Source organism: Haliotis asinina, chromosome 16 (assembly GCF_037392515.1).
Source record: "Haliotis asinina isolate JCU_RB_2024 chromosome 16, JCU_Hal_asi_v2, whole genome shotgun sequence".
In the NCBI taxonomy this organism is placed as follows: Eukaryota; Metazoa; Mollusca; class Gastropoda; order Lepetellida; family Haliotidae; genus Haliotis; species Haliotis asinina.
In genome coordinates, this window is record NC_090295.1 from 18,354,921 (window position 1) to 18,374,188 (window position 19,268).

At 41.3% G+C, this 19,268-nt stretch overlaps 3 protein-coding genes and 1 pseudogene across 3 annotated transcripts; 1 reads left to right on the forward strand and 3 right to left on the reverse strand.

Moving 5' to 3' along the window:
- Positions 1-300: 300 nt before the first annotated feature.
- On the reverse strand, positions 301-4,316 carry LOC137267651 (uncharacterized; annotated as a pseudogene).
- Positions 4,317-5,560: 1,244 nt separating this feature from the next.
- Positions 5,561-8,190, reverse strand: LOC137267948 (myogenesis-regulating glycosidase-like). Its single transcript, XM_067802404.1, has 2 exons — positions 8,149-8,190; positions 5,561-7,648 (listed from the first exon to the last, which is right to left on the reverse strand). Exon 2 carries the CDS (start codon positions 7,629-7,631, stop codon positions 5,640-5,642), a length of 1,992 nt encoding a protein of 663 aa, XP_067658505.1. The 5' UTR covers positions 7,632-7,648; positions 8,149-8,190; the 3' UTR covers positions 5,561-5,639.
- Positions 8,191-8,835: 645 nt separating this feature from the next.
- LOC137267947 (myogenesis-regulating glycosidase-like) lies at positions 8,836-11,925 on the forward strand. The gene is made up of 3 exons (XM_067802403.1): positions 8,836-8,913; positions 9,335-9,451; positions 9,941-11,925. Exons 2-3 carry the CDS (start codon positions 9,338-9,340, stop codon positions 11,855-11,857), a joined length of 2,031 nt encoding a protein of 676 aa, XP_067658504.1. The 5' UTR covers positions 8,836-8,913; positions 9,335-9,337; the 3' UTR covers positions 11,858-11,925.
- A 3,473-nt stretch (positions 11,926-15,398) lies between these two features.
- On the reverse strand, positions 15,399-18,736 carry LOC137267950 (myogenesis-regulating glycosidase-like). The gene is made up of 2 exons (XM_067802405.1): positions 18,660-18,736; positions 15,399-18,224 (listed from the first exon to the last, which is right to left on the reverse strand). The coding sequence occupies exon 2, from the start codon at positions 18,198-18,200 to the stop codon at positions 16,230-16,232; it is 1,971 nt and encodes a 656-aa protein (XP_067658506.1). The 5' UTR covers positions 18,201-18,224; positions 18,660-18,736; the 3' UTR covers positions 15,399-16,229.
- Between the last annotated feature and the right edge of the window lie 532 nt (positions 18,737-19,268).

Sequence of the window (19,268 nt, forward strand, 5' to 3'; positions counted from 1 at the left end):
TTGCGTGTTCCAAGAGCACATCTCTATGGGTTTCGGTCCGGTTGTTAGAGTGAGTGAGTTAATATTTAACGTCGCATCGGCAATGTCTCAGCCATATCGTGACGAGTCGGTCGTTAGAGGGCTTCTAAGACTATTTATTGCAACGTTGCATTAACTCATTCAAACTTTTTTTTATTTCATATTAATTCATCTTAATTCTTTGTTATTTTCGGAATGAATTACATAATAGCTTGGCATGGGGCTGATAGTAAGTGAAATGCAATATTGATATTTAGAGAACTGTGGCGTGATAGTGTGCTTTTAAGCTTGGCTGTTTTGCAGTTGTAAATCTCCAAAACTGTAGAGCTGAATGCGGGATCGGAAGACGCTCTTTCCAGATCTGTGAATGTTGAAACATACCCCGTCATCCTATAATTCCACTGTCAGAGTATCTGCAGTTGTGATAAAGTCGTTGATGTAGTAGGACGCATGTTTCAGAAAGAATGCCTACGTGTCTCCTTCAAAAGGTATTTGATTCCTGTAGAATCTGATCCCCCCCAGAGCGTCCAGACAGTACCGCAATAAGCGTTGCAATATATCCGCACGTGCCTTCATCTCTCCTTGGCACCAATGGTTCAACTTGTGCAACTCTACAACTCATTTGAGAAGGCGTTGACAATGGTTCCAACCAAATGTCGGCTTTCTTGTAAATTGACCCAAATCTTTCCTTCCAAATTTCAGGAAAGGGGAGTACCTCTGCTGAGGATTCCGAAACAAGTACAGACTTGTGTTTGACAACAGCTATTGGATGGGAAACACCAGGCGTCCCCATTAGGAGACCAAAGACGGATGACGACTTACCGCATAGTGCCAACGAGTATTCGATCTCGGCAGAGAACTTGGCACCTGGGTTATACATTTCTTTCGCGATACTGAATTCCCCTGTTAAGAGACGCAAATAGTTGTCTCTCCCAAGTTCCTCGTGGTTAACAAACATTACTTTGCCTGGTTCGTGCAACAGATATTTACTGCCTTGATACATGGTCTCTTTCACTGCAACAGGGTTGTCCAAATCTAGAAAATGAAAGAGCAAATAATTTCACATCATATTTTCTGGGCCAAAGTTGGGGTTCTGACTGGAAGCATTACATCCTTCAGTGATTCAAAATATACAGTTTCGGGACGGAAAATGCCGATGTTTTCGAATGGAATTCGGTGGTGTGGAGATAACTATAAATCTGTTTTGCATGTGTTGTCCGCAAAATCTGGCGATGGCTACGAAAACATTTGACTCTCTTTCCAATAAATAAATTTCGACAAAACGTTCAAATGTAGTCCCTGTTAAGCTTACGAAGGGGGATTACATCGCGGCGACTTTACTAAGACAATACCTACGGGAAAAAACAGCAAGATGCAAGATTCGAATCGGTTGATTCATATAGGTTCGCTGAAGTGTACTATCAGACGCCCATGCTTCAAACAGTTCAAAATTAACATTGAGGTGTTCGGTAAGATAAATACGCTGTTCACTGGTCCTTCGCGGAGCATGTGTTGAGGTACCCTTGATGTTTGTTTATGTCTTTTTCGCCCTTCAGACTCAGTGATATATATATCCTGAAGTTCCAGAACTCCTTCATAGCACTTCTTCCCAAAGTGAAACAAACACTTATAAACCTTCAGTGACATGACTCTATTGTCTCATCAGGTTCTCCTACCACCGAGTAAACATCTACATGCAGTTTTGTGGGCATTCTCCATGAAATCCCGTGGAGTTTCTACAGAATTGCTCGCATCCCAAGGATTTTCTTAGGAATAGTCCTTGACTTGAATTATTACTTGTTTTCTACCCTGACAGATGGTCTCCAGTACTGCAAAAGGGTTGACCAAATCTATAAGACGAAATATTGAATCTTTATAAAATCTAACTGTATTGGGGACAAATACATTTAAGTCACTTCAAGTATTTATCACCTGATTACTGAGGTGTATGATGTTCTTTAGCGTGACAACTCTCCAAAGAATTCATGTCTTTGCTTTTTGGCGTTTTTTAATCCATGAAGATATAAACCTGGGTACACACTCTGTATATGAACGTGAGTATCCTGCAGAGGATGTACACAGCACGTGCATTTCATGGTTATACCATTGGTCATCAATATTGATGCCTGATGTCCTGGAAAGAGTTGAGTCACAATGTGCTTTCCGTAAACACTCCCATATTCCTTTCAAATACGTACGTATATATTGCAGATAATGCAACAAGACGTACACACAGGCTTTCGACGATCGAAGCCTGGAAGCAATTTCAATCCACCAAAATGATATTACACTGGGTATTAGAGAGCTTGCTTACAGCTTCGAGAGAATTTCTATGGTGTACTCACTTTAGCACAGCTTCTACACAACATTACCCGAGAAGATCCGGGTTAGCACTGATCTTCAGAGAGCCGTGCTTGTCATACGACGCACTAACGGCATCGGGTGGTCAGACTCGTTGACTCGATTGACACATGTCAACGGTTGTCAACTACGCAGATTAATGTTCATGCTGTTGATCATTGGGTTGTCTGGTTCAGACACGATTATTTACAAACCGTCGCGATATGGAAGAAATATTGGCGGATGAGGCGTAAAACCTAACTCACCTATTCTATAGAACATAAACTAGAAACTGCATTGGAACTTGGGACACATATATTTGGTTTCCCCCAAACTGAAATCGATTAGATCAGATGCATTTGTAAAATTGGCGTAATATCTACCTCTTGCACTGGGACGATACTGTTGCCCATGATCGATATTATAAATATGATCAATATTATTCACTCATAAAAAATCATCAGGTAGAGGGAATAAAGAGCATGAATAGGACAACATATGTAACGGATCTTCACTGGTGACATATTAAAACCACAGTGACAGATGTTCTCAACTGGCTTTGGGCGTGATCATGTCATGTACCATCCGGTGAGTACACAGACAGACCATAAGTTGTGTCCTTGAACACATGGATGGAAAAACTGGCAACAGCTGGTCAGTGTATTTTGTTCTACAAGATCCGGGTTAGAACTGGTCTTCAGCAACCTGTGCTTGTCGGGACTGGGGGGTGAGTATCACAGTTGCGTAGATTGATGCTGGTGATTACAAGAGTCAAGACCACAGTAAGCTATTAGAATTCGTCAGAGACGACTAACGGGATCGGATGGTCAGGCTCTCTGATTTGGTTGACACATGTCATTGTATCCCCATTGCGTATTGTCTGATTCTGGGTAAAGAAATCAACTTACCGTAACGGTAAGGACATGGAACAATTCATCATGCCTGACAATCCGCTCCAAAGTCATTCCCTTTACTGGTATATTCAGATATTAGTCTCATTTGCTTGAGCAAAAATCTAGAAACCTAACACAAAAACACCACAGTCCACAATTGTGGATATAGTTAGGTATTGTCTCTAAGTGTGGTTTCTCTCCAATGTAATTGAAAGCATTTGCTATGAAAAGGAAGTTGAAATGTTTTAACAAATTTTGTGAATTTTTTGAAACGAAAACCCAATTAGCGTTCGCAGGTCTGATGGTATCTAGTTTAATATTTTTCTTATCAAATTTCAAAATGACGCATTGTATGTCGTGTTTTACTGTCATTTCTAAACGACCCGTTTTTCAACCGACATTCAACGTCCAGCTAACAATGTCCTGGTGTGTTAGAAAACTAATAGTTTTGTAGATTATAAATACAAACTCGTGAACTGATCACACGGGACATAGACAACTGCTGATGATGCCAACAGTTTTCCAGAAATGCCTATGCACAGTCCACCGTTATGGAGCTAGAATTGTGCTGACTTTTGAGTTATAGAACAGAGAGAGACAGAGAGACAGGCAGACAAACAATATGAAAATCAGCATATTATTATATTGGGAAGACTTTATAATATTCTAAAACACAAAGTATTGTATTTTGACATAGAGATCTTCATAATCTATGGAAAATAAATACAAATAAAATCTGATGAACTACAGGAACGAGAAAGTGAGTGAGTGAGTTTAGTTTTTACGCGGCTTTTAGCAATATTCCAGCAATATCACAGCGGGGGACACCAGAAAATGGGCTTCACACAGTGTATCCATATGGGGAATCGAACCCGGGTCTTCGTCGTGACGAGCGAACGCTTTCACCACTAGGGTGTCCCACCGCCCCAGGAACGAGAAAGAATCATTGGTTTTAAAACAATAAATACTGAACATATACAGTCGGTCTTGAAGTGAATGCAATGGCCACAACACTGTGTTAGTCATACAACGGTACACGAGTTCAGTTTCTTCTTCTAATCCCATCTACGCAAAAATGCCTCACTGTCCAACGTCTTGTAGGTTCCATAAAAAAGAGAACGCTACAAGAATGTATCATAAATTGTGTGTTTCTATGTTGCAAAGGGGTGTGGTGATGGTATCATGCCATCCCAGACAATGTTTAGAAGCGTTCAGCGTTATTACAATTTTGAAAGCATGACTCCTTGTTACTATATCAAAGTACAAACACGCTTTTGGGAGTAGAGGCGGTGCGGTGTAGCCTCGTTGTTGAAACGTTCGCTCGTCGCGCCGGAGAGACGAGTTTGTTTTCACAAATGGGTACAATGAATGAAGATTCCTGGTCTCCCCATAGTCAGTGATGGGACATTGTTAAACGCGGCGTAAATACCTCACTCATGCCTTCTCATTTTAGTGAGTAAAGACTACTAGAACAACAAACAACCGCAGAGTGTACATAGAGGTGTTTCATAAAAATATTCTAATATAATAGTTGTCAAAACAATACATTATCAGTACTATGACAGTTACTTGTCCCTAGGTAGGATATACTCCTACATATTGCCCCTTTCCATGAAACACTACCACTACTGGGTTGCCGTGACCCAGTGCAAGGAATGTCATGCTGACCTCGTTTGAAACCTGGGTCACATACTGGGTTGGACAGTTGTGTAACAGAACAGACTGAAGCATTTTTAACAATCCTTAACGTATATTACTCGCAGATTCTTTCATAAAACTAAATAATAATTAAGTAAGTGTAGCATCACAAAGGAATCCTCGAATCAATGAAGACAGGGTGCGAATTACCCGATTCATGGTTCAACAACATTTTTATTACCTCCATTTAAATGATATTTAATTAGTTGCTTAATTTTTGACTGAATCACAGTGCTTGATAACACTTCACATTGCCATTTCGGTTTGTAAATTCTTGAGTTAATTTTACAGTTTGGGATGGTATGCGTGAGTGAGTTTAGTTTTACGCCACACTCAGCACTATTCCAGTACGGCGGCGGTCTGTAAATAATCATCGAGTCTGGACCAGATAATCCAGTGATCAACAACATGAGCATCGATCTGCGCAATTGGGAACCGATGACATGCATCGATCAAGTCAGCGAGCCTGACCACCCGATCCCGTTAGTCGCCTCTTACGACAAGCATAGTCGCCTTTTGTGGCAAGCATGGCTTGCTGAAGGCCTGTTCTACCCCGGGGCCTTCACGGGTCTGGGGTGGTATGCGACAAATCATAACTTTACGAAAGAATCTAATGGATCGCTTCAGCATTTCTTTGCAAGGTTTTATTATCAGTGTGTTGTTGTCTCGTGTTACAATTGAATAACAACATTAAGACAATTTAGTGAAATACGGAAGGTCTCGCAAAGTAACAGGATAGTCGATCCATTTCCCTCCATCTTGTGTTTGTCCTTTCAGTTCATCGCGCCATCTACCGGCTGGAAGGTATATTCGTCTCATTGTCGCCCCTTGCTCAACAACAGGTGCCACCAATACATCGTCACCGAGCAGAAACTGATCATCCACGGTCAGGGCTGCTTCATCTGTGGGTGCTATCCACCATACGGGCCTCATAATGGGATACCCAGTGATGACGGAGTCGTTTGCAAGACCTATGATCTTATCAGCGTACTTGCCATGCAGCTTTACCATGTCCTGAGCTACTTCTAGTACAGTGATGTTGCTGTATGCCCAAGGTTCCAGAGAGAACTGCATGAGGGGCATGAGGGCATTGGCTTGCACCCATCTAATAAACAGCTCTGGGTCTGGGTAGGCGTTGTAGCTATTGCCTCCAATGTAATCAGCAAGAACAAATGGATACCCAAGTAAACCAAACACTAAGCCTGACGTAATGGTGGATCTAAATCCTTGTGTGAACGTCCATGTTGAGTACTTATCCAGCATTCTCACCATAACGGGGAGGTGTTGAGTTCTAATACCTGTTCGAACTTCTTGCCTTTTCTCTGTCGTGTCACTCTGATGGGCAGCTGTTGCGTACAGTCGCGTTAGGTGATTACGATTCACAAAATCCATCTTGGCTTTGAAGATTGGAGGCAAGTAATTTACATCTCCAGCGTCAAATTTGAATGAATCAATACCGTAGGATGTCTTCAGATGAGAAACTTCTTTCAGAAACCACTGTGTAGCATCTGAGTTGCTGAAGTCAATATGTCCTGCATTTTGTCCATTCCACCAAGATGTAAGAGCAGGGGTCTCTTCTAGCAGATCCTGGATCATCCAACCCCTGCTAGCCAGATAGGGGAATGCATTTGCGTTGATGTTGATGAAAGGATGGACCCACAAAGTGACGGAAATGTTCTCACTGTGCATTGCATTCACAAGACTCTGTGGATCTGGGAACGTAACTGGGTCGAAATCCATGTCACCGTATTTTGGTGTCCAAACGTCATCAATTTCGATTTGAGATACAGGAAAGTTATGCTTCTTGATATCATCGACAAATTCCGCCACTAATGACTGGTTGATTTTTGTTTTATACTTTGCCCACGTTGACCAAATCGGTGCACGAAATAACAGGGGGTTTGGAGTCCCTTCCGGCTTCTTTATATATCTGTCTGACAGAAGTTTGTGAATACTCCTCACATCCGGAGCAGTACACACTGTGTAGTTTAGCTCTGGTAGATTAACGCCACCACTTGAATACCAATATTCATCATACTTAGCCTGAAGACAAAGCCTATTGTCCCCAGTTGCGTTGATGCTAACAAACAAGGGAATGTCTTCTTCAACATAAACTCCATGTCCATCTGAGTTAAAGAACATCCGTTCCTGAACAGGACCGTATTTGTCTTCGTTGATGTGATCCATCGCCAGGTAGGGTTTCATGTCCATGTCAACCTTTTCCAGAGGCCAGAGTTGTTCTCTGAGCTCCGAACCGCCATACCAGTGACTTTGTCCCAGCTGAAAGCAATCATTGAGGACCTCTGTGATGCAGCTAGTGGCTGACCAGGTCACATCCACACAGTCAGAGTTTTGGTACTGGTATTGTCGTATTCTCAGATCTGCAGACTTTGGGACCTCAATGCTGAAAGTATTTCCACGACGTTGTATTGTAGGTGATACTGATAGAAAATGCGTTCCAAGTTGTGTGACAAGGGCACTGCGGCCATGAGCGTTTTCCAACGTCAGTTCCATGGGTTGAGCGGCAACGTCAACAGCAATATGTCCAAATTTGTACGCTGGTTGGACAGAGACATCCAGATTCACGGAACCACTTGACTCCACGGTTCGATGAATGATGGCCGCCGCTAGAAGAAGTATGCATGCTAGACCAGGTCTCCTGGGAAACATTATATGCTTCATGTCACGGCAATCGTGCCCTGAAATCAAATAAACCAACCAGCATTTAATGATAAAACAGAGTTACATTAGAAATGAACTACATCCTAATCGGGAGTGGCAGGGTAGCATATTGAGTGTAGTAACGGTTCCAATTGGCAACAGGTCCCATGCATGAAAATTATCTTGTCCATTAGCATTCTGTATTGTAGCTACGACACGTCCGACAAAATTGCTGTGAGAGTGTGAAGAGGGTACTAGCAGCATTATTTTCTGAAAGCAAAGGTGAACATGGAAGTGTATGAACTGCCAAGACAAGGCATCACCTCCGATATCATTTTGACCCGAAAATAGTTTTATGGTTTATCACCAAGCTGAACGCCGCGGTTTCAAAGTACAAAGTGTGACAAGGAAGTCTTGTGTCTTTGAGACGTATGTGAAAGATTCGTAAATGCTGCGTATAAAGCATACCCTATCGCTGTTACTTAAGTCTAAAACAAAAATAACACACACAAAATGACAGCGTTAAATCTATGCTCACGTCTCTGTGTCTGATGGACGTCTATTGGAGATAAGAAAAAAACGGATTAAGCTTTAACACCTGTCTTTGATAAATGTTTGCACAAATATATGTCACAGATAATATAGATCATAGATATGTCATGCTAATTTTCAAGATATATATATATACTACAAATACTTTTACTCCTTCGTTGTGAAGTGTGACAGCTGTTGATGCCTTGTAAAAAAAGAAATCTCACTTAAACATTTCAAATTTTACGCCATAAAACTCCCTTAACCTTAATACATTTCCTTATAAAACGCCTGTCTGTTATCGTACATGATGATCCAAACTTCTCTTTCCAGAACTGCATCCCAAAGAGAAGTCTATTCCAAAACCAAAATCCTTGATAATTCTATTGTAATCATTCGTTCCAGAAACAGAATAGGAAATTGCTGAACTGTTTATAAGCTGCTGTGAGTAAAACACAATTTTCCTGATTCTGGAAGAATCTAGTTTTGCATTGTGAGAGGTACTGGATACCACTATTGAACTGGCAAGATCAATATCTGTATTCATCAAATTGTGAGATTTGCGTGGAAAATTAACATTATTTTTTGCATCAATTTCTTACCTGAGATTAATGATTTTTCTATTATTCCCTTATCCAGTTTGTGTCGCAAATAACATGAACAGGGTTTAACAAGTGCTTTTTCTGATAGCTCCGCTTTGTGGGCAACCCGACAGGTGCTCCAACGTTATCTTTGTCAGTCAAGTAAATTGTGGGTGAATACTGTCAGCCTGGTCAGTACACGTTTTTAAAGATTACAGGTGGTTGGAAGTGAAGGGTAAAATCTCATCCAAAGGTCAGTTTATTTGTAAACCCATAAGACATACAGATGCTGCAGTTCAAGCAATCTATTACGTTTTGATGAATGAGAATCTTTGGAACCTTCTTTCCAACAACCACCTTGAGATTCACTTCGGATTATACGTGTACTAAACTGCCTAAAGGTATGACAGTTACATTTGAAATTGTCAAAATGTCAGACATGTTCGGTACACACGATTTACTATTCTTTGAGGTGTTTTTTGAAAATCCAGGGACAAACTGTTTCCTCAGTTTAACTGTACCAAGGTAATGTATACACATTCACATGCATCATACAACTGAAAACAAATCAAATGCCCTCGATGGTCATTTCAATTTATTTTGTTTGTCCAGGTGATGTTGGTAGCTATGATGGTCATCACTGAATATCCCAGCATTCTCATTGTTCTTGTGTCCTCGTTAGCAGCAGGTGCTTTGGGAACCAGCCACGACAGCGCACTTGCAACCAAGGCACGTATACGCATGTAGTGAAACACAACAGGACACTGCGCGGTCTGGTAAAACAGATCCACTTGCATTGGAAATCAGGGTAAAAAGTGGAAATCGGAGTAAAAATTGGAAAGGATTATGAATAAAGAAACAGGTAGTAGAATGAATATGTGGAGGCATGATGTCATGTGCATTAAGGATGTAAAAAATCCTGGAGTGTACCAAGTAAAAAGCAGTTTCCAAATATGACTTTCTGCGGATTCTGATTTGCCAAGGGAAAAGGGGTCCCTTTGGACGAAAAGGTAATGCTGCTTCAAGGCAGTCCACTGTCGTTCTGCTCTCTCCAGATTAAGGAATACGATGTGTAGACAATGTTACAAAGATTACAAATTACTCATTATGAGAGTGGAGTTGGTTTAGAGTCACTGTTTCGACACAATACTGACATATACTGACAGAATGTGTAAAAAATATTACGTACCATTCAGTTGTAATGCGGTTTTTTTTCAGGGCGAGAGATTTCAATCAACTTGGACTGACGTTCACGATCGCCAGTTTCATATTGGAGACATTACTGTTGACCTCGGAAAAGATTCTACTATACTGAAGATTAAGGACAAAGACGGACACCATTTACTGAAAGGAAATCTCGGGATGTATTCTACAAACTCAGTCAGCAAGCAAGTCCATCACAGCAATGACAACACATATTTGCTTTTGCAAGAACCCGGGTTGTCTGATGTGAAGATTAAACATTACCAGTATCATGACAGCGACTGCATTGACGTATCATGGCGAGCCCTGTCCTGTGTCACTGAGACTTTAACCGACTGTTACCCGTTTGGTGATGCGCATTGGTATGGCGGACCTGAACTCCTGGTCCAGTCATGGCCACTGGAGAAAGTCCAACATGACATGGCTCCCTATGTCGGTCAGGACACCCTCGCCACTGGTGACTATGGACCTGTCCAAGAGAGAATCTTCTTCTCGTCAAAAGGAATAGGAATCCATATTGACGAAGATGTGCCTTTGTTTGTCAGTATTAATGCATCGGGCGATGACATGTTCTGCTTTCAGTCAAAGCTGGATAACAACTTCTATTTAAACAGAAACAATTCCTTGCCGTGGCTTAATTATACGATATGCAGAGCATCTGATGTGAAGAGTATATATCAGCTGATGGCGGACAGATACATTCAGAAACCCTCTGCGATGGTTAATGCTGATTTGATCAGAAAGCCTATTTGGTCCACATGGGCCGAGTATAAAAGTCGGATCAACCAATCAGAGGTTGTAGCGTTTGTAAGCAGCATCAAGAAAAACAACCTGTCAATATCTCAGGTTGAAATTGATGACGACTGGACGGTGAGATATGGTGATTTAGATTTTAATAACACATCGTTCCCTGATCCCAAGAATCTTGTGGACACTATGCACAGTCAAAACATCTCTGTTACTCTCTGGGTCCATCCTTTCATTAATATCGACGCTGAGGCATTTCCTTATCTGGCAAGCAAAGGATTGTTGATTCAGGATGTGTCTGGCGCACGACCTGCACTGACGTCTTGGTGGAATGGACAGATGGCGGGACACATTGACTTCAGCAACCCTGATGCAGCACAATGGTTTCTGGGCGAACTTAACAAACTCAAGACAACATATGGGATTGACTCTTTCAAATTTGATGCAGGCGATGTGAACTACTTGCCACCAGTATTCAAATCTCATCAGGACTTTGTCAATCGTAACCACCTGACACGCTTGTACGCTAATGTTGCCCAGCAGAGTGACAAAAGTAACAGAATAGAGATTCGAACAGGTGCAAGAACTCAAAACCTTCCTGTCATGGTAAGAATGTTGGACAAACTTTCAACGTGGACTCTAGATGATGGATTGAGGTCAATAATCACGACAGGTTTGGTGTTTGGTGTAACAGGTTATCCATTCGTGCTACCTGATTTAATTGGTGGAAATACCTACAACAATCCTCTGGACCCGGAATTGTTTATTCGCTGGATTCAAGCAAATGCACTCATGCCCCTGATGCAGTTCTCACTCGCGCCATGGAAGACCAATAATGCAACTGTTTTGAAAGTAGCTCAAGATATGGTTCAGCTCCATGAGAGGTACGCCGACAAATTCGTAGGTCTGGCAAACGACTCGATTATCACGGGATACCCCATCATGAGGTCCCTGTGGTGGATAGCGCCGGCGGATGAGGCAGCCCTGACCGTGGATGATCAATTTCTCATTGGGGACGATCTCCTTGTTGCACCCGTCGTGGAACAAGGGGCCAAAACCAGAAGAATTTATTTACCAGCCGGTAGATGGCGTGACGAACTCAAAGGAAACACAGTGGATGGTGGTACATGGATCGATTATCCTGTACATCTGGAGGACCTACCTTTCTTCACAAAGTTGGCGTAGAATCGTTTAATGACATTTCTGTCTGGCTTGTAATGAACACGAAGGAATTAAAGTCTCTTTGATAATTAGTCATGTTTTTTAAAAAAATATTTTTTTTTGAAAAACACGAGATTCCAGATGCTGGAATCCGTACCCAGCTTTTACCTCAGCTTTGAGGTTGCTTCATTGGAAAGTCTCCATGAAGTGTCTGGTTGTTTGAATCAGAGACCATATAATAGAGTATTATGGTCCCTGTTTGAATCAATAATCATGCTTGGATTATCGGTGAAACTGGAATGTATTCTAAACAAACAAACAAACAAAAATATACAAGCGGCAATAAATGTGACATTCACACGCTTCATATTTAGGAAATACACACGCGTCCTCGTGCTTTAACTATAATAGTTCAGGGCGAAAGTGTGCCTTATTACACTAAACATGGTGGTAGAACGAACTGTATTTCTTTTCTCAGATGCCATATTTAATAATTTCTAAGCCTAATTTCGATTAATCTATGGCAGAAAACAAACGACGATGTCTGTGACCTAAGTTAAGAATCCTCGTACAGGGCTAACTGACGCGCTGTTCTTTTGACGTGTCAGCCCCCTACGTTAAGACAAACGTTACTAGAAAAACAAATGATGAACAGTTTGGTGACGGTTTATGTTCGGGTTAAATATCTTCTTTAGATCATTTTAATTACATCTGTGATTCTCATAAACCATACAAGGAAATGTGACCGTCTCATTTCTACTACCAACGAAAAGCTTGTGACAAACCAAAATTATTTCACTATTGTCGCTAAAGCTCGTGACAAACCAAACTTATTTCACTATTGTCGCTAAAGCTCGTGACAAACCAAACTTATTTCACTATTGTCGCTAAAGTTCGTGACACACCAAAATTATTTCACTCAGGACATAAACGTGATATGAAAGGGGAACGAGTTTTGTATCCTATTTATTATCCACGTTCTAAAAAATAAAAATATCTTTAAAATAAAGCAATATTTTGCTTTCCTATATAGAGCCATGTAACGCGGATTAGTACATTTGTTTTCAAAAGAAATAATGTAATTCATCAAAACTCTTGTGAAGTGTAAATATTTTGAACTTGACTACGTGACCTAAATCTTGCCTGCACGTGCGTCGGCCATCACTGTCGGGCATGTTGAGAAGTGTTCACAAAGAAGAGGATTATAGGGAGCATTTAATTAGGATCGGCAAACTCAACAGCAAAGATGAATGTGAATGACAGGGAACTGTATGTCTCAAATAGTTGAGCTTAATGTTCTTCATCGGAGGACGAGTTACTGTAAATAATTCGGCGACGCTTTGCGCAGGATGCCAGTGACGCCTTCTCGGCTTGGAATTCCCACTTGTCAAGATTCGATGTTTAAGTTGAAGATTCCACCGAAAATTGGGTCTGAAAACACATCCTACAACCTCGAACGAAGACGATTTCAAGTCTATTGTGTTCAGATGCTGGGAAGTGTTTTTGACCCCTACATAAGAAACCACGAAGGTGTGGCAGTGACAATATGTTTGTGGGGGAGGACGCTAATGGATGCGGTTGACAGTGGCAGTGATAGAGATACAAGAGCGCCGCTCGTCTTGTGATGTTGTGTGTGACTGTGCTGTCCTGACAACTACACGCAGAAGGTATTCAATCTTTTGATTATATTCACAACTCTTCGAACCAATTGTCCGTCAATTTTGACGAAATCAATAATTTTTACGGGCGACGCGGTATTTGTTTACACTCATGAGAGACCTACTAGACGCAATTGTTTACTTATTTTTATAGATTGTTTTATTTTCGTTTTTATACAGAAACTTGAGTTATCATAGAATTGAAAATAATACTAGTAACCACACTAAATGAAATAAATTTTATCTATTTCCATAGAAGTGTTTTCGTTTTACATGCTCTCGGGTGATGAAAGTACATGTAGTACCAGTAATGTCAAAGTTCACGTATTAGCCAATCAAATCACTCCAAGTTGTTATGACACATATGTGTCATAACACTTTGTTATGAAACACCTTTACGAAGTACCACGTGGGTAATAGTAATAGTTACGGCTTTTTACGGCTCGGTTGACTCCGTATTCCTAAAGCCGTAGGTGCTTTTTGTGTGGTTTCCAGACAGTTTCGCTTCTATTTCTGTTAAACGCATACAATCTCTCCATGATTGTCGCACACGAGCAATGTCGAACGATATTTAAGGGATATACAATGTAATCCTTGTGGGTATAAAAACGTTTCACGGCATTTGTTATTATATGTAATAACCCCGTTTAGGATCTTTCTTCAGGTCCAGCCTCCTTCAGGACATAGAAAATATATTCTCGAAACAGGGTTGAGAAAAAGAAATTCTCGTGATACCAATAGTTGAAATCTTGACTCGAGCTGGATTTCAATATCAAGGTCGCACACTGACATGGTCATCCAGTTTCGATGGCACCAATAAAAAATCTTTTAAATTATTCAAAGAGGAATAAATGCGTCCACCAACATGTAAGAATCTGATTAACAGAACAGTTTTACTTTACTTATGAATTATATCACTGTCACTGTGGTCAGTGAGTGAGTGAGTACGGTTTTACGCCGCTTTTAGCAATATTCCAGTAACATCACGGCCGGGGACTAGTCTGGTGAAAATGTTGCCTATCATATCAGACCACCTATATTCGTATATTATATGCGAAATATGAACCTCCAAAATAATCAGCTTTGAAGACAGCCACTGTATGTTCTGCTTGTTGTTTAAACGAAACCAGCCAGTATATAAACGTGCATGGGCCGGATTATAAATTGTCGATATGTCGAAATACACAGTCCAACCGACATATTTATTTACAGACCGCTACCATTCAGCTGGAATATTGAGTACTCCGTTAAACATCTAAACATTAACGATCATTAAACCAACACGGGATAACCCTGGTCCCAGAACACTACCGTTCTTTGTATAAGGAAAGCCGACATGATATTGTTCATACTTAACTAGATATCTGTAATAATTTACGTCGATACGGCGAAAATAATTTCCCAGTCACTGAAGTCTTGCCGTGTCAGAACAAATACAGACACCACTTGCATGTTCATTTCCTGCAAAATATACATTACAACAGCTGCTTGAATAAAGTGGCTATATTTACTTTTGTGACTCTAAATCTTTAATGGGACGTACCTATGATTTATGCCGATGTGTAGTGGAGCCACTTCTCTTGGGAAAGTCAAGGTGAGCGACCTACCCACAACATACATCAAGAGAGAACATACATCTCCCGAATCCCGAATGCTGTTCTATTGTTCGTATTACAGATATGTATTTTAAGTAAGAATTAACACTGAAACTAAGCGCGTGTTTTCGTCAGTTTTCATGGCTGCTGAACATAAGCAGTATCACGGTTGTCTTCAGACACTGCGCAGTCCTCTCACCCAATTTCATCTATACTGTATGATAATGATAAATGAAACAGTTTTCTTGAGACAACATGTCTGAGTCCACCATAACGAGCCTTCATTTGCAAGGAAAGATATGTACAGACTCGTTACAGAAGTATTATTTATTGAATGGCAACAATTTAATGAACATATGTACAGTGCCATGAACCCCTTTAGCATGGCGGCCTGTGGGATTGTGCATCGTGAAACCGTATATAAGTTGATAAATATGATGTCATTAGTTAAATAGTGGTCGGAGAATTGAACTGAAATGGTGTGCATACAGTAGAGATGACTTCAAGTTTGTCTGTCAGTTTTCACAAAGATTCACTCACTTTATGAATGTTATTTATGCTACACTGAAGCAATATGTAAGTCTGTGGAAAGTATGTACCTCTTTTTTATATTTGAACTACAATCATTATCGGGTGTTGAACTAATAACGTCATGTTTCCTTCAGATTTTACGGCCGTTTTGTGCCATCGTATTTTATTCCGCACTGTGAAAACTAGGGTTTGAAAATCTAAGATTTCACACACATTACCGTATTTCAAACGTCTGTACATTCTCTTTCCACAGAGGCTACTCTGGAAGATATGACAGGAGTAACCTCTGTGGGAAGAGAATGACGTCAGTAATCACATAATAATATTAAGTACAGTTTTTCGCCACCTTTAGCAATATTCCAGCAATATCACGGCCGGGGACACCAAAAACGGGCTTCACACATAGTACTGACGCGGGGAATCGAGCAAGCGAAGGCTTTAACCCCCTGGCTACCCCCACTGAACTGACATCACTTTGATTTATAATGAGTAATTATCATTCTTTTTATTCATGGTGTTTTTCTTGTTTCATTCCTTTCAGTGGTCAATGTTCATATTCAGCAATAAAGCTAATGCGTCTTGCATTTCTGTTTTTACAAAAGTGTTACTGCATCAAGCAAGCTTAGCGAAGTGAGGAAGATCCTCCAGTCTGACGTGGTAGTCGATCCATCTGCCACCGACCAGTGTCCCTCCCGTGATCTCATCCCTCCACGTCCCTCCTGGCAGGTAGATCCTCCTCTGGCTGACACCAGGATCCATGACGGGAGCCACCAACAGGTCGTCACCGACGAGGAACTCGTCATCGACGGTCAGGGCTGACTCGTCCGTCGGGGCAATCCACCAGAGGGGCCGCACGATCGGGAAACCTGAAGTCACGGATTGCTTTGCAAGGTGCACGATCTTGTCAGCGTAACGAGTTCTTAGATTCAGCATGTTTTGTGTTATTTGGACAACTGTGGAATTGTATCTCCAAGGCTTAAGTCCAAACTGCATGGAAGGCAAGAGAGTTGTTGCTTGGACCCAGCGAACGAAGAGTTCAGCATCAGGGATGTCGTCCTGAAGATTACCACCAACCACACCAGGGAGAACAAAGGGATATCCTAGAATCCCAAACACGAGGGATGCGGTTAGGATGCTCTTGAAACCTTGGTCAGACCAGTTAGAATACCTGTCTACCATTCGAACAAACCCTGGGACATGTTGAGTCCTACTTCCAGATCGTACCTCATGACGCCTACTAATGTCATCAAATGATGCGGCACCTTCCACATATGCTCTGGAAAACACACTCGGGTTTCTGAACTCGACGTACGGCTTGTACACTGCTGGCACATAGTTTGCATCGCCTCCATCAAATTTAAACGAATCCACGCCATATTTAGTTCTGAGGACAGCAAGGCTGTCAAAGTACCATTTTGAAGCATTGGTATTGGTAAAGTCAATAACTCCTGTGTAGTTTGCCTCCCACCACTTTGCCAGGGCTGGTCTCTCTCCCGACATGTCCTTCAGAAGATGTCCCTTTGCTGCCAATAACTCAAAGTTAGCAGAGTCTGTATTTACAAATGGAGGAATCCAGCAAGTAGCAAACCAACCCTTTCTGTGTAATTCTGATATCATGTCCTTCGGATCTGGAAACCTTTCTAAATCAAACTCAATATCACCAACGTTTGGCATCCATTGCTGATCAATTTCAAAATTCGAGACATCCATGTTATATTTCTGAAGTTCTGAAGCAAACTGAAGCACTAAGGTCTGGTTGATGCTTTTCATATACTCTGGCCATGTTGACCAAATTGGCTTTCTCAACATATTTTCATTAGGAATTCCGTTTGGCTTTTTGAAGTACCAGCCGGACATAGCTTGATGAATGGACAGGGCATTTTGGGCCTGGCACACCGTGTAGCTGAGCAAAGGAAGAGACATGTCGTAGTTCCTGTACGTCACACCAAAATATTTAGCCTGGAAACAAAGCTGATGGTTTCCTGACGAGTTGATGGCAACAAACAAAGGAACATCCTCGTCAATGTAATATGCCATTCCAGATGACGAGAAGAAATAGCGCTCCTGCACGCTACCATACGGAAACATATGGTTGCCATTGATAACGTAGGGTCCAAAGCCTGTGCTGACCTTCTCAAGTGGCCAAAGCTGATGCCTCATCTCAGCGCCACCGTACCAGTGGGATCCCTCCATGTTGTAACAGTCTTGCAGTATCTGACTCACACACGACCTCGCTTCCATCGTGATTTGGGTACACTCTGTCCCATTTCGTGTAAAGCTTTTGGCATTGAGATCAGCAACACCAGGCCAGGTAACGTGGAGGTTGGTATTCCCTTCTAATGTTACAACAGACGCGGGAGTGTCTGAAGGAAATGTCATGCCCAAGTTTCCGTGTATTTTGGTCTGACCATTGTCGTCCACAAAGGCGATCCGTCTGTGTTGGACATTAATGACTGCATGACCCAGGGTAACATTTCCGTGGTTTTGGGTGATGTATTGTGGGGACAGAGGATCTAACAGGAAGCCACTAATACGGCACAGGCACACAACCAACAGAATTAAGGGATGTAATATGATGCGCATCTTCGGTGGGTTGACGGCGGGTACCTTCAAACAGAAAATGCCGGTCAATATTATTGATATTGGTGAAAGTATTTAAGGATTTCTGAAGCATTAGGGAATAGTCCACAGTATCCATGATGGGAACACAACCAGGACTTCTTCAGCGTGGACAAAAGCTTTAACAACGTTGCTATCCTGCTCTCTCCGGGATCAGGACAGGAAGGGAAGGAAAACCAGGGCCATATTGGTATTGCTTCAGAATGCAACACCATAAAACTTCCAACAGACAAGGACGACAATAATGCAGTATAACTCGATTATGGTACGTTGTGATATGTATTGCATTGACCTCGTTACTGTTAAACGGTGTTTATTTCAACCCCATTTGATAAAGCTAGTATATTTTTTGCATGAGCTTCAATGACTGCCTAACTTACAAATACTTATCGCGAAGCCACACATAATTGCAGAAACACTTACCGCTACTCTGGAATAACGAGTGGCCGTAGACACGATCTCGGAAACACACTAATGTCACATGGAAACGCGATAACGATAAGGGTGACGGTCAGTATGTCTTATGTTGATAATGAGGTAGGTCACAGGCATATGCCATCATTTTCAGAACCACTGTTCACTTACAATTTGTGACGAAAAAGAAAAAAATCAAAAAGTGCCCATACCATGTACTGAAAATATGTGGACATCAAACGGGCAGTATCATTTTAACTGATGTTTACAATTTTCCAGTTTTAAATCATATATAGGTTCAAATCAACTTATCTATGAAGTTACGCATTTTTCTTCAAATTTAACCCTGACAAGCACACACCTATAAGCGTTGTAAAAAGTGCAATTATGGCATCGCAAACACGTTGTATGTTACGTAACACTTGCTCACACCATCTATGTCAATCTTTTCTGTTCTAAATCGAATTGTCATGTGTTTGGAGAAATCCCAATCCCTGCATTCAGTGGATCTTCCAGACTGAATTCGGTGAGCAATGAATATACTTACAAAGGTAAAAAAGACTCTACAATCCTCTTTATTTGTGTCCTCCAATTCGGGTCAAGGCAATGATTTTGCTA

Excerpts from the sequence above, each read along its gene's own strand:
- LOC137267947 (XM_067802403.1), top strand. The coding sequence starts at position 9,338 with ATGTTGGTAGCTATGATGGTCATCACTGAATATCCCAGCATTCTCATT. Across the intron at positions 9,452-9,940 it reads ACAGCGCACTTGCAACCAAG|GGCGAGAGATTTCAATCAAC; the intron begins GCACGTATACGC and ends GTTTTTTTTCAG.
- LOC137267948 (XM_067802404.1), bottom strand. The coding sequence starts at position 7,631 with ATGAAGCATATAATGTTTCCCAGGAGACCTGGTCTAGCATGCATACTT.
- LOC137267950 (XM_067802405.1), bottom strand. The coding sequence starts at position 18,200 with ATGCGCATCATATTACATCCCTTAATTCTGTTGGTTGTGTGCCTGTGC.